At 35.8% G+C, this 13,264-nt stretch overlaps 1 protein-coding gene across 2 annotated transcripts in view; it reads left to right on the top strand.

Moving 5' to 3' along the window:
• Nucleotides 1-1,660: 1,660 nt before the first annotated feature.
• LOC106078434 (serine/arginine repetitive matrix protein 1-like) overlaps nucleotides 1,661-13,264 on the top strand; it is a 37,534-nt gene continuing 25,930 nt past the window's right edge. Inside the window, exon 1 of one of the 2 annotated variants that reach the window (XM_056020970.1) lies at nucleotides 1,661-2,440. In XM_056020970.1, the coding sequence (XP_055876945.1) occupies nucleotides 2,377-2,440 (64 nt within the window). In that variant the 5' untranslated portion in view covers nucleotides 1,661-2,376. The remainder of the gene's footprint in view (nucleotides 2,441-13,264) is intronic. The other variant, XM_056020973.1, reaches the window with a different exon arrangement.

The following is a 13,264-nucleotide window of genomic DNA, read 5'->3' on the forward strand; positions in this document are numbered from 1 at the left end:
GAAGTTCATGGCATCCACTTTCAACACCTCCTGTGAAATATGAAATGCTTAGTAGGCCTATGTTGCTATTAATAATATTCTGTTTTTACTACCTTAACATGAAAATTGTAATATATTCTACTTTACTTTCATGTTAGTATGTATTTATGTATATTCCTGTAATCATACCTGGTCTCTTTTATCTTGACCACTGTATTTATATAGGCCAAGACGGTGGTACAGACCCAAATGGAGTGTCACCATACAGGTGTTTTTTTTCACATGTTTAGAACAACAGTGCTCATTAAAGTAATAGATAAACAAGAAGCATAATATTAAATATTAGTTCCTGTTGTATGTTTAAATAATATAACAAATAATTTATTTATATTTTATAATTTCTTAATTTTGTAACTATTATAATCAACTAGAAAGCGATTCTTTTCATTGCATTCTTCCATTTTCCTTATCATATGTTTTACAAAAATAAAGAGAATACAATAAACAATTTATCGATCAAACTCAAGAAATTCGTCTGATAAGAGGACGCTCTACCAACTTAGCCAACTGGCTATGCTACTAAAGGTCAAACATAAAAAGATCTATATATAAAACTAGATCTATAATTAACATATAAATAAACTGAAGATAAAATGGCCGCAATTTTCCTTTACCTCTAACAATATAACGTCTAATTAAACATTTATTTTTCTTCAATAATTAATTTATTTCTCTGAAATTTCAATCACAAAACAATATCAGAAAGAATGCTGGTCTAGTCAACATTTTTTGTAAAAGTCTTGACTGATGTCAATCATTATCTAGACGTGTTCACTTTCATTTTCTGTTTGTTTTGGCAACAACCCCATTGCTCCACATGTCTGTGATCTCGTATGAAGTCCATGTTAGTGGTTTGCACTTGTTATTGCTGAAGAAGTTTCTCAAACACTTGGTCAGACTTGGAAATCAAACAGATCTCAGCTAAAACATTTTTATTATTATTACTCGTGTCATGTAAATATTAATCTTCGTGATGGCCGCCAATGGAAACGGTTGATGCATCATACTATTTAGGTTTACAATGATTTGTTATTTCGTATTTTTTAAATTAAAAAAAACAACAACAATATCTGAATGCTAAATAAAACGTTAGATAAATTGAGAGTTTTACATTTTTATAGTAGTTACAGTCAAAATCTTTTGTTTTCAATTCGGTTTCATTTAATCATTTTGTGCCCTGGTTGCTACGACACTGCTTCCCTATGTTGCCCTTTTTGACCCCCCCCCTCCCCATTGCACTTATGGTGTAGCAACGCCCTGGCGTTCTCACGCTATGCTTGCATCCCAAAGCATACAAGTTTTAATTCTAGTATGTAATCCTTTTTAAAGTCTACCTCCTTGTACCAAGTCCCCCCCCCCCCCCCAACCACAACGCTATGGTGTAGTCTGCTATTAATTTTAAACCAAAGTCTCACCAGACGTTTGCCTACTTTTACCGGCTTTTACTATTGACATAACTTTTATTGACATAAATTTAGGTCATAATGGAGGGGGGGGGGGAGGTCAATATTTTAATGAGCATGCGTTTAAACACTCAAACAGAAAAGAGAGGAGGGTAAGACACAATACCTAAGCGTGAAATGTTCCTTTCAGTTAGAATTGACTTGTCCGTCACAAAACTACACGCCCTGATTGTCTGACGACGACTCCACTCGCTCTGTGGGTATCGAAGATATGGATTCGTACCGCTACTTCTATTTTCGGCATCGACCTGTGTATTATATATTTCTGTATCGCAACATAACGACATGGTAATAAGGAGTGAACTGGCCGATACTTCTGACAGTTTTTTTATTTAAGAGTCACACGATTCCGGTACTGTAAACTCCTTAAGTAAACAAATATGTTATATCTATATGTGTGATGATTCTTACGAGACGTGCCTTCACCGTTCCATCCACACCCCTTTCCTCTTAACTTTTTTTTTTAATACGGTTCGTGTATTTTGTGCTTATATTTATGATCCGGTTAAGGTCCATAAAAAGTAGTCTAGTCTCACAAGCAGAACTATTTAACTGTTGGGATCAATGCGGTACTTATTGAGAATGTGTAGACGGCTCGAGTTACAATGTGTGTGTGTGTATTGACTTCTTAAGGAATAAGGAAGTGCTACTAGAACAACAACCAATAAGCAACTCTATACAAATGTTTTGTCCACACGAAAATGTTGACTGTATACTGTGACTGTGTATTGCGCTCATGAATCAGCATTTAATACACATAAGCTACAACTATCTAGTCTAGATCTAAGACAAGTCGATCTATAGATCTAGATCTAAGCGATTTGTTTTTTTTTGTTTTTGGTTTTGAGCTTTCAAAGGAAAAGATAGGAGGAAAATGATCAGAGACTTAAGTGTTTGGATTTCCCTCTTGTTCCAGCTGACGTGTCTTAATATACCAGGTAAGTAGAGGAGTAGGTCAAGGGGAGGTGCACCTCAGTTAATTGTTAGCTTTCTGGTGAATGTAGGCAGAGATTAAACTAGCTATGTCAGGGTTTGTTCTTACTTCTAACCCTATTCATTTTTATGAAGTGGCGAGAGTAAGTTTACAGACAGAAGCACGAAGTGATTCAAGATTACTTTGTATACACTTTCTTAATAATAATAATAAAAAATATTTTCTAGTTGTGAATTAATCATACTTATAAAGGAATATTCAAAAATGTCATTTCCATTCATTTTGTTTGATGATAATTAGCCACTATGAAACGTGCCGCGTATAAACATTTATTACAAGATTTCAAAAAGATTTATTTAAGATTTTAGAAGTGAGTTTGTGTGTGTCCTAATGTGATGAGTTTAACGGACTCGCAGGGCTCGTCTACGAGTTTCCCCTTTTTAGTAATCTTTTATTGGCTTCAATTTAAAAAAAAAAGTTATATGGACTTTTATCGTCTGCTGAGAAAACAAACAATAACCAATCAAAATTTTCAGTTGTCTTCCATTATGAAATCGACAATATTGATTAGAATTTGTGATTAAAAATGCGTGTATGAGTGTTTTACTCATTCAGAGAATTGTTTCAGTGGTAAAGAACAGAGACAAAAGGGGGGAGGGGTGTGTGATTGATACAGAGTTAATGTTGTTTATTGGAGAGAGTGAACGATTTTTTGGTTTAGGCTGGTAGAAATTGATTTTTTTTGTCGTTGCTATTGATGAATGGGATCTGCAGCCATGCATTGATCACAGAATAAATAGAACTTGATTAGAGATAATGTTTTACTGAATGGCGAATTTTATAGATAGTCAACTTACCAAATATAAAACAAATTTTATACCATTATTAACTTAGTTTTTAATAGCTATTGAGATACGCATCTAGAATTCTACACTGTTATAACGACTGTTATTACTTTTACCCGTTTTGTTTTTCTATTCAGTTGAACCATTAGATCAAGTAATTCACTCCAGGTCCAATTCAAACTATAGTTTTTCTCTCTGGATTCTTGTATACTTTGGATTGATTGCATACCTGTTAACAGCTTGAATCAATCTTCTCCCGTTAAGTCAGGCCTTGTACTCATGTTACCTAGTCTCATTCTACTCCCGTTAAGTCAGGCCTTGTACTCATGTTACCTAGTCTCATTCTACTCCCGTTTAGTCAGGCCTTGTACTCATGTTACCTAGTCTCATTCTACTCCCGTTAAGTCAGGCCTTGTACTCATGTTACCTAGTCTCATTCTACTCCCGTTAAGTCAGGCCTTGTACTCATGTTACCTAGTCTCATTCTACTCGTCCATGGATGAAGTTAATCACCATTTCAATTATTTCTATCCTACAAAACATCTCAGTAAACAGGGATTTACATCCTTAGACGTTACATTATCGAAGTATTAATATCTACGTTATTGTTATGATAAATACTTTACTCAATCTCATTTCAATATTTAGTTTAGAATAAATATACGTCTGCAACTGACTAACGCTAACCCTCTCCCTGCAGCACAATTCTAACCCTAATCCCAACCCCAAGCCTTAATTCTAATTGTAACTTTTAAACTGAATTTGTTTCATGAAATTAAACTTTAAACTACACACAAATATCCAAGAAAAAACATTTAGTTCTAGACAACAAAAACAACAACAACAACAACAAAACAATATAGACCTACTGCAGTTTATCGTACATATTTTTTTCTTATAATAAAACAAAATCATAAATAGTTTTAATGCTCTATGCAACAGAACTTGGTCCATATTGAACTGCTTATAAAATTTTGGTCTTGACAAGGGAAAACAAAAGCTAAACAAGAACCTTAAAACCACGACCTAATTCTCTACACAAAGTTTACAGGGGACTAATTCAACTTATGCCACCAAATCTGTCAAGTACAAGTTCTTTCCCTTGTTCGATACCAAAAAGAAAAATTAATTATCAATAGTGAATTAACAAATTAGTTATTTTTCTTATTGATTCTTGTTTTGTCAGGTACAAGAAATAATTGTACAAAATTTTAACTTGATACGAGATTTGGTGCGGAAAAAATAACGTGTACAAACATTTTGACCATGCAAACAAAGACAGAGTGAGTTGATATAAGCTTTGTAAAAACTCTATCTCAAAGCATTTTCACCTTTTTAATGTTTTTAATAGTTACATTTATTAGTTAGCGGGCCGTCTCTTCGTTCTCTCATCTACCACTAGACAGAATGATTAATAGTGTAGATGTCGCCAAATGTAGCACAAACATCAGAATGGGAGACAAGTCTAGCCTATTATGTGACACACAAACGTTTCCCTGTGTGCTCGTCTCTCAGACAGAAACATTGTTAGCACATCTTGAAATAGTCGTAGTCATTGAAAGTAGCCTAAAGGAAGGTTGAAATGAATGATAGAAAGAGGTAGATCTGCTTGTGACACGTTACTCTCGGTGTCTACAGAGATACATTCTTTGAAAAACTCAACACAAGCAGCAAGATAGTTTAGTCCTTGAATAACTTGCAGGTTCGAAAAAGAAAACGACGGAATTCATCGATACTTTGCTACCTAATGGCTGCCTGGTCATATGGTTTGCACTCTTGACTATCGGCTTAATGATCCTGAGTTCGAATGCCGCCATTCACCCCGCCCTCGGGCCATTCTGAGGGAGGTTTCGGTCAGGGTTTAATCTTTCATTCAGAAAGAACGTCCAAAACATGTAAAACAACTTGAACCTTTATTTACTTTGAACACAAAATGTAGATCTAGATCTAAACACGGCGTTACCCGTAGTGATGGGAGGGGAGGGGTTCTAATATCTACTACACCTTAGCAATGATTTTAAAAACAGTTGTTCCATGTTCATAAAGATTCATCAAACCGTGTTAACTTATCTAAGAAATAAACAGTCATTCTACACTCTGCACACTAGCTTCTCCCAATACAACGGTTTTATTTAATAAAGTGTATTTATTGAACGACTCAATGTGTCTCGACTTCAATCACAAACTCAGAACTACTCTTGTTGTTTTTCCACGCTTCTAGAAACCCAACGTTTTAGTAGTTAATCCACTCTATCATATATATATATTCTTACTTAAGAAAAATAAGATTACAGACACTTTGAACACCATAACCATAGCTAGGCTTGTAAGACAACGGACTGTTGAACACCAGTGACCAGTACAGTATAAGATTTCGCCAAACCTCAAATCTATGTATAGGCAGACTTCAAATATCCCGAGCCTGTCCTCCAAAAGTGCCCTTTTTATCTCGATCTGAAAGTTTAAAATAATGTATTGTTAAAAAGAAGTTAACAGATGGTTGTCTGACTGTATGAAATGTACCCTACTTTCGATGGCCGTTCCGAATTCGCACTCTGCCGTCATCCTCCCCCTTTCTGCAGGAGGCAAAGTCTTAATAGCATATCTTTATCTCATTTCTGTTGGAAGAAGGCAAAGTCTTAATAGCATCTCTTTATCTAAGTTTCTGTTGGCAGGAGGCAAAGTCTTAATAGTATCTCTTTATCTCATTTCTGTTGGAAGGAGGCAAAGTCTTAATAGTATCTCTTTATCTCATTTCTGTTGGCAGGAGGCAAAGTCTTAATAGTATCTCTTTATCTCATTTCTGTTGGCAGGAGGCAAAGTCTTAATAGTATCTCTTTATCTCATTTCTGTTGGCAGGAGGCAAAGTCTTAATAGTATCTCTTTATCTCATTTCTGTTGGCAGGAGGCAAAGTCTTAATAGTATCTCTTTATCTAAGTTTCTGTTGGCAGGAGGCAAAGTCTTAATAGCATCTCTTTATCTAAGTTTCTGTTGGAAGAAGGCAAAGTCTTAATAGTATCTCTTTATCTCATTTCTGTTGGAAGGAGGCAAAGTCTTAATAGTATCTCTTTATCTCATTTCTGTTGGAAGGAGGCAAAGTCTTAATAGTATCTCTTTATCTCATTTCTGTTGGAAGGAGGCAAAGTCTTAATAGTATCTCTTTATCTCATTTCTGTTGGAAGGAGGCAAAGTCTTAATAGCATCTCTTTATCTCATTTCTGTTGGCAGGAGGCAAAGTCTTAATAGCATCTCTTTATCTCATTTCTGTCGGCAGGAGGCAAAGTCTTAATAGTATCTCTTTATCTCATTTCTGTTGGAAGGAGGCAAAGTCTTAATAGTATCTCTTTATCTCATTTCTGTTGGCAGGAGGCAAAGTCTTAATAGTATCTCTTTATCTCATTTCTGTTGGAAGGAGGCAAAGTCTTAATAGTATCTCTTTATCTCATTTCTGTTGGCAGGAGGCAAAGTCTTAATAGTATCTCTTTATCTCATTTCTGTTGGAAGGAGGCAAAGTCTTAATAGTATCTCTTTATCTCATTTCTGTTGGCAGGAGGCAAAGTCTTAATAGTATCTCTTTATCTCATTTCTGTTGGCAGGAGGCAAAGTCTTAATAGTATCTCTTTATCTCATTTCTGTTGGCAGGAGGCAAAGTCTTAATAGTATCTCTTTATCTCATTTCTGTTGGCAGGAGGCAAAGTCTTAATAGTATCTCTTTATCTCATTTCTGTTGGCAGGAGGCAAAGTCTTAATAGTATCTCTTTATCTCATTTCTGTTGGAAGGAGGCAAAGTCTTAATAGTATCTCTTTATCTCATTTCTGTTGGAAGGAGGCAAAGTCTTAATAGTATCTCTTTATCTCATTTCTGTTGGCAGGAGGCAAAGTCTTAATAGTATCTCTTTATCTCATTTCTGTTGGCAGGAGGCAAAGTCTTAATAGTATCTCTTTATCTCATTTCTGTTGGCAGGAGGCAAAGTCTTAATAGTATCTCTTTATCTCATTTCTGTTGGCAGGAGGCAAAGTCTTAATAGTATCTCTTTATCTCATTTCTGTTGGAAGGAGGCAAAGTCTTAATAGTATCTCTTTATCTCATTTCTGTTGGAAGGAGGCAAAGTCTTAATAGTATCTCTTTATCTAAGTTTCTGTTGGCAGGAGGCAAAGTCTTAATAGTATCTCTTTATCTCATTTCTGTTGGCAGGAGGCAAAGTCTTAATAGTATCTCTTTATCTCATTTCTGTTGGAACGAATCTGTGTTTCATAAACAATGCTACGACATTTTACATTTGGAGCGAGGATCCAGTGATGGAGTGACTCAAGCAAGGAACGTCCAGGGACCAATAAGGTTATTGTACAGAAGCGTGGTCGAGAGGCCAAGTAGACTTGAACTTGTCTTGGCTACCTAGAAGGGGGCTCGAGGTTCGACACCCGACTCGGGCAGAGTTGTGTTTACTGAGCGCCTAAAGGCAGCACGGAAAACCAACTCCTAGATACCCCCTCTCCCCCCACTGGTCCACAAATGAGATTGGACCAAAAGCGCTCTGAGCATGCTATAAGCATGAAATTAGCGCTATATAAAAGCTATAATTATTATACGTGGCAGTGAGGAGAAAAAAAATTAAATACTGAAAAAGTCAAAATCGAATCTTTCCTATCAGATTTCTGTTAGTCGAAGTTAGTTTCAAACTTTACTAGCTGAAACTAGTCGAGTAAGTGCTCGCTTGAAGACGTCTTGTCTAAGACGTCCTGATATAAGAGATTCCTAAGCTACTTACCACGTTGTTATTTGTTAGTAAATAATTATTTATATGTCTCTAGAGTTTCTATAAAATCCTAAGCAAGTTATTAAATAGATCACACGTGGATTAGTTATTGTGCACTGAGTATTTACTATTTCACTAAAATATGGCGTCTTTGTTTTCTTTTAAAATGCTGTTGCTTTCAGTAAACAAATACATTATGAACTGAAGATAACATAGCTCTACACACTGCTAACAGAGACATACACAGTTTTATAGTCTACCCTTCAGATGTTTGTAGACAAACTACGACTAATTAAGACTTAGCCCATGTTATTTGGCTATATATTCAGCATATTATTTACCTAGTAATTCATTCTAAATCAATACCTCTTCGCTTTAGTGTTTAGCTTCAATGTTTACTGAATTTATCTTTGGAATTTCAATGCAGGTCTTTTGTCGAATAGTATTGATCTTCATGTGACCACGCCCTCATAGGATATTTGGGACTTGTACATACTGTACTCTTCTATATCTATATTGGGACTTGTACATACTGTACTCTTCTAGATCTATATTTGGGACTTGTACATACTGTACTCTTCTATATCTATATTGGGACTTGTACATACTGTACTCTTCTATATCTATATTGGGACTTGTACATACTGTACTCTTCTAGATCTATATATTTGGGACTTGTACATACTGTACTCTTCTATATCTATATTTGGGACTTGTACATACTGTACTCTTCTAGATCTATATATTTGGGACTTGTACATACTGTACTCTTCTATATCTATATTTGGGACTTGTACATACTGTACTCTTCTATATCTATATTTGGGACTTGTACATACTGTACTCTTCTAGATCTATATATTTGGGACTTGTACATACTGTACTCTTCTATATCTATATTTGGGACTTGTACATACTGTACTCTTCTATATCTATATTTGGGACTTGTACATACTGTACTCTTCTAGATCTATATATTTGGGACTTGTACATACTGTACTCTTCTATATCTATATTTGGGACTTGTACATACTGTACTCTTCTATATCTATATTTGGGACTTGTACATACTGTACTCTTCTAGATCTATATATTTGGGACTTGTACATACTGTACTCTTCTATATCTATATTTGGGACTTGTACATACTGTACTCTTCTAGATCTATATATTTGGGACTTGTACATACTGTACTCTTCTATATCTATATTTGGGACTTGTACATACTGTACTCTTCTAGATCTATATATTTGGGACTTGTACATACTGTACTCTTCTATATCTATATTTGGGACTTGTACATACTGTACTCTTCTAGATCTATATATTTGGGACTTGTACATACTGTACTCTTCTATATCTATATTTGGGATTTGTACATACTGTACTCTTCTAGATCGATATTTGGGACTTGTACATACTGTACTCTTCTATATCTATATTTGGGACTTGTACATACTGTACTCTTCTAGATCTATATTTGGGACTTGTACATACTGTACTCTTCTATATCTATATTTGGGACTTGTACATACTGTACTCTTCTAGATCTATTTGTATAATGTAACGTCCAGACCAGTTTTGTTTTAGCCTATGACCCGATTAAGATAATAATAAGCTATAGTTGTACCAAAGTGTCAGTTAGCTGTAGGTATGCATGAATAGAAACGTCTCATTTAAACAACATTGGCAGGAATGAGTGTCAGGTGTATGTAGAACTATAACCTTGTGATTTAAACTGGTTCTCATCCATATCTATTGACTGAGTATTTTGGGTTCGAATCTCATGAAGAATGGGATTTGAACTTCGGGATTTTTAGGACGCCCCCCCTCCCCGAGTCATCCCAACTCTGATGGGAAAAGTAAAGGCGGTTGGTCACGTGACACCCTGTTTGTCAACCGTTAGTCAAAGAAACAGATACCCTTAACATACTCTGCGCGCTAGATCGCAAAGTCTGAAAAAGAGGGACTTTACTTTTTTTACCAGCTACCCTCTAGCTTGTAGATAGTTTCTTGTTAGAAGTATCATTTCTACATCAGCACAGCTTATATAGGATACGGGGATTTTTAGATATAGCCACACACTGTTTTGGCCTACATTAAACAGTACCACAAACACAGATTTACACACACACACAGACACACTTGTTTTCAGACCTTTCCTCCACTCCCCTTTACAACGAACTCAATTTCTAAGAAATATAAGCTTCTATTGTCTGTCTGTCTCAGTGTCTGTCTGAGTATTGATGTCTTGACAATAAGAGAATCTTACAAAATAAACGACATCCTATCTCGACACAAAGAAAACTCAGAGGCGGACAAGATGGAGTCGATGTGGTCAATTTTTTTTTGTCTGGTTGGTTGGAGCGTAATCCTGTGTCTCTACGCTATTTCCCTTCTATGTTGTTGTTTTTTTATTGTACCGTCACGTCACTAAATGAAATCCCCGATTAGTCCCAACTTATACGCGTCCAATTATAGAGTCTGTATATTATTTCTGTTTCTTAGAGACTGAAAATTAAGAGCAATTGAAATGTATATTTTAATCTATTTCCTGTTTTTATAATTGTTAATGAGGATAAGCTTATAACCCTTCTTCTGAACTATGATTAATGTACTTAGTTGCCTACACTTCAAGTAACCTCCATTATTGAGTCACCACCTCTGCATAAAAATAAAAATCACGACTCAATGCCATGCATAGCATAGTTTTGTTTCGTCTCTGCCTGTAAGGCTGGAGATTCTAGTTTTAGAAGCGCCTGTGTCAATATTTGCTTATCTGGCCTTCGGTGTTTAATATTTAACTACGGACACAAAAAGGGGAGAGCATTGGAATAGTTGGTCCTGTCAAAGATTAGGGTCTGGGAAAAGTTTTAGAAACAATGGCGTTCAAAACAAACGGAAGATAACTTGCATTCACGTGTACAATAAACTATGACAGGTTTAGCATTGATATAGAAGCATAAAAAGATAACCAATGCCTTGGTTGTATGCTGAATTAGTGATTTCGAAATGTATTCCGAATAAGAAAGTTAATTTTAATCAGTTTTAGTATTATTAAAAGTAACATATTAAAATCGCCTTAGTATTTTATAAATGTATATTTTGTTTTTCTTTTAGACTAAATATTTCAATTCAATGAAGTATACTTGGAAACATGAAGTGTCCTATAATAGTCTTAGTTTAATTTTACATATTTCGGATCTTCCATTAGTTTTGAAGATTATCCTTGCAGTGGCGTAACTAGGGTGAGGGAGGGGGATCCAAATATGAAAATCCACCCAGGTCCCCACTTGAGGGGGGCCCAAATGAGTGTCCGAAATGTGTTTTTACATTAAATATTACGCCATTATCTCATGTCATGATGTCGAATGTCAAAATCCCTAGTTACGCCACTGTATCCTAGACAAACCTCCCAAAAGGCGGCGGGGAATGGTGGCGGGTGTGTTCGAACCGGTGTATACACTACGCAAAGTTCAGTGAACCATTAAAACCGTGTGTAGTATACAGGAGATAGCATCATGATGAGTTTAGGTACAGTGTCAACAACAGCAACATAGTGACACCCAGAAGTCAGTTCTGTTGACTAGTCAGTTTATACGTTTCCCCCCCCCCACACCATTTTTTTTTTTGGGGGGGGGGGGGGTCCGCTGATATTAAGTTTTGGTGTTGTCTGTCCGTCCCGTTTACATCGCAAAAAGAAAACCTTGAAAAGATATTGAAAATCCGATATCATGATGTTTTAGATCTTGCAAAAGTCGTTCAATTTTAAAATTAAATATGAAAGCTTTTTTTTTTTTTTCACAATTATACACCATTGTTACAACTATTCACTATTAATAGTGAGAAGCAGGCACTAGCGGATCCAGAACTTTGGAGTGGGGGGGGGGCGATTTTTTTCCAAACCCTAACCCTAACGCCCAGTAAACCCTACCCTACGCATAAACGTGCATACAGCGCGCGCGCGCACACACACACACACAGACACGCACACACACACGCACACACACATATATATATATATATATATATATATATAGAGAGAGAGAGAGAGAGAGAGAGAGAGAGAGAGAGAGAGAATATGAGAATAAAAAAAGCAGCATTTCTCAACCTTCGGCGAAAAACAAAACAACTGGGGCAGCGCTATAAGGTTCTCTGGTGAAGTTCGGGGCGAAGCCCCGACGCCATAAGCGTTTTCCTGCTTTTTTCACTGCAGAAACGCATTCTCCTGACAAGTACAGCTCATTATTCATAAATGGAGTTCGGGGCGAAGCCCCGACGCCATAAGCGTTTTCTTGCTTTTTTGACTGCAGATACGCATTCTCCTGATATCTACAACCCATTACCCGTAAATGAAGTTCGGGGCGAAGCCCCGACGCCAAAAGCGTTTTCTTGCATTCTTCACTGCAGAAACGCATTCTCCTGACCTGAAGCTCATTATTCATACTATTAAAAAACGACCTTTCGAATAATGTTGTACTTGAAAAATATTCTAATTTGAATTTATAGACCCATAATACATTGCAAATAAAACCGATTTGTTCCTTGAAAAGATAGGATACCCCACGTATTTAGATTTTTGCTTTGAGGATCGCCGCCGAAAAAAAGCTTATTCGATAAATAGTATTCAAGAAAACTCTAGCATAAATTATGAGTTATAGTCCCAAATATCAGAAAAATATCAGATTGAGTAAGGTTGGGAAAAGGCGACTATGAAAACGTTATTTGAGTTTAGAACTCATCTCAATCTTTTCCAATGCAAAGTCTTTCTTAAAATACTTATGATAACTTCATGTGAAATTACAAAAACTCTGTCTGGAAATGGGAATGGCGGTAGAGTGAAAACGATTAATCCTCGCTCCTTTACTAATTTCTGCTAAAGATTGCATTTGGCATTAAAGAATAGGTATGGGGCGACTCGATATAAGAATTTAATTTATAGTATATATAAATTATATTAGTGACAGATTTTTTAATTTTGTAATTTCTTAACTATAATACAAAAAGAAAAAGTATTGATTTGTCCGATGGGGGAAATGCGATTCCATGTATCGCCCCTCCCACCTGGTACAACCCTTTTTCATTTAAATTTACTAATGATACAATTTAAGATTAGAGTGTGGTACGACATATTTACAATGGGTCACATATCAATACGTAGTTTATAATATATAGATATTCAACTACTTTTATTCACAAACTATGATTCTCCACAAAAATAGGAC

Source organism: Biomphalaria glabrata, chromosome 2 (assembly GCF_947242115.1).
Source record: "Biomphalaria glabrata chromosome 2, xgBioGlab47.1, whole genome shotgun sequence".
Lineage (NCBI taxonomy): Eukaryota > Metazoa > Mollusca > Gastropoda > Planorbidae > Biomphalaria > Biomphalaria glabrata.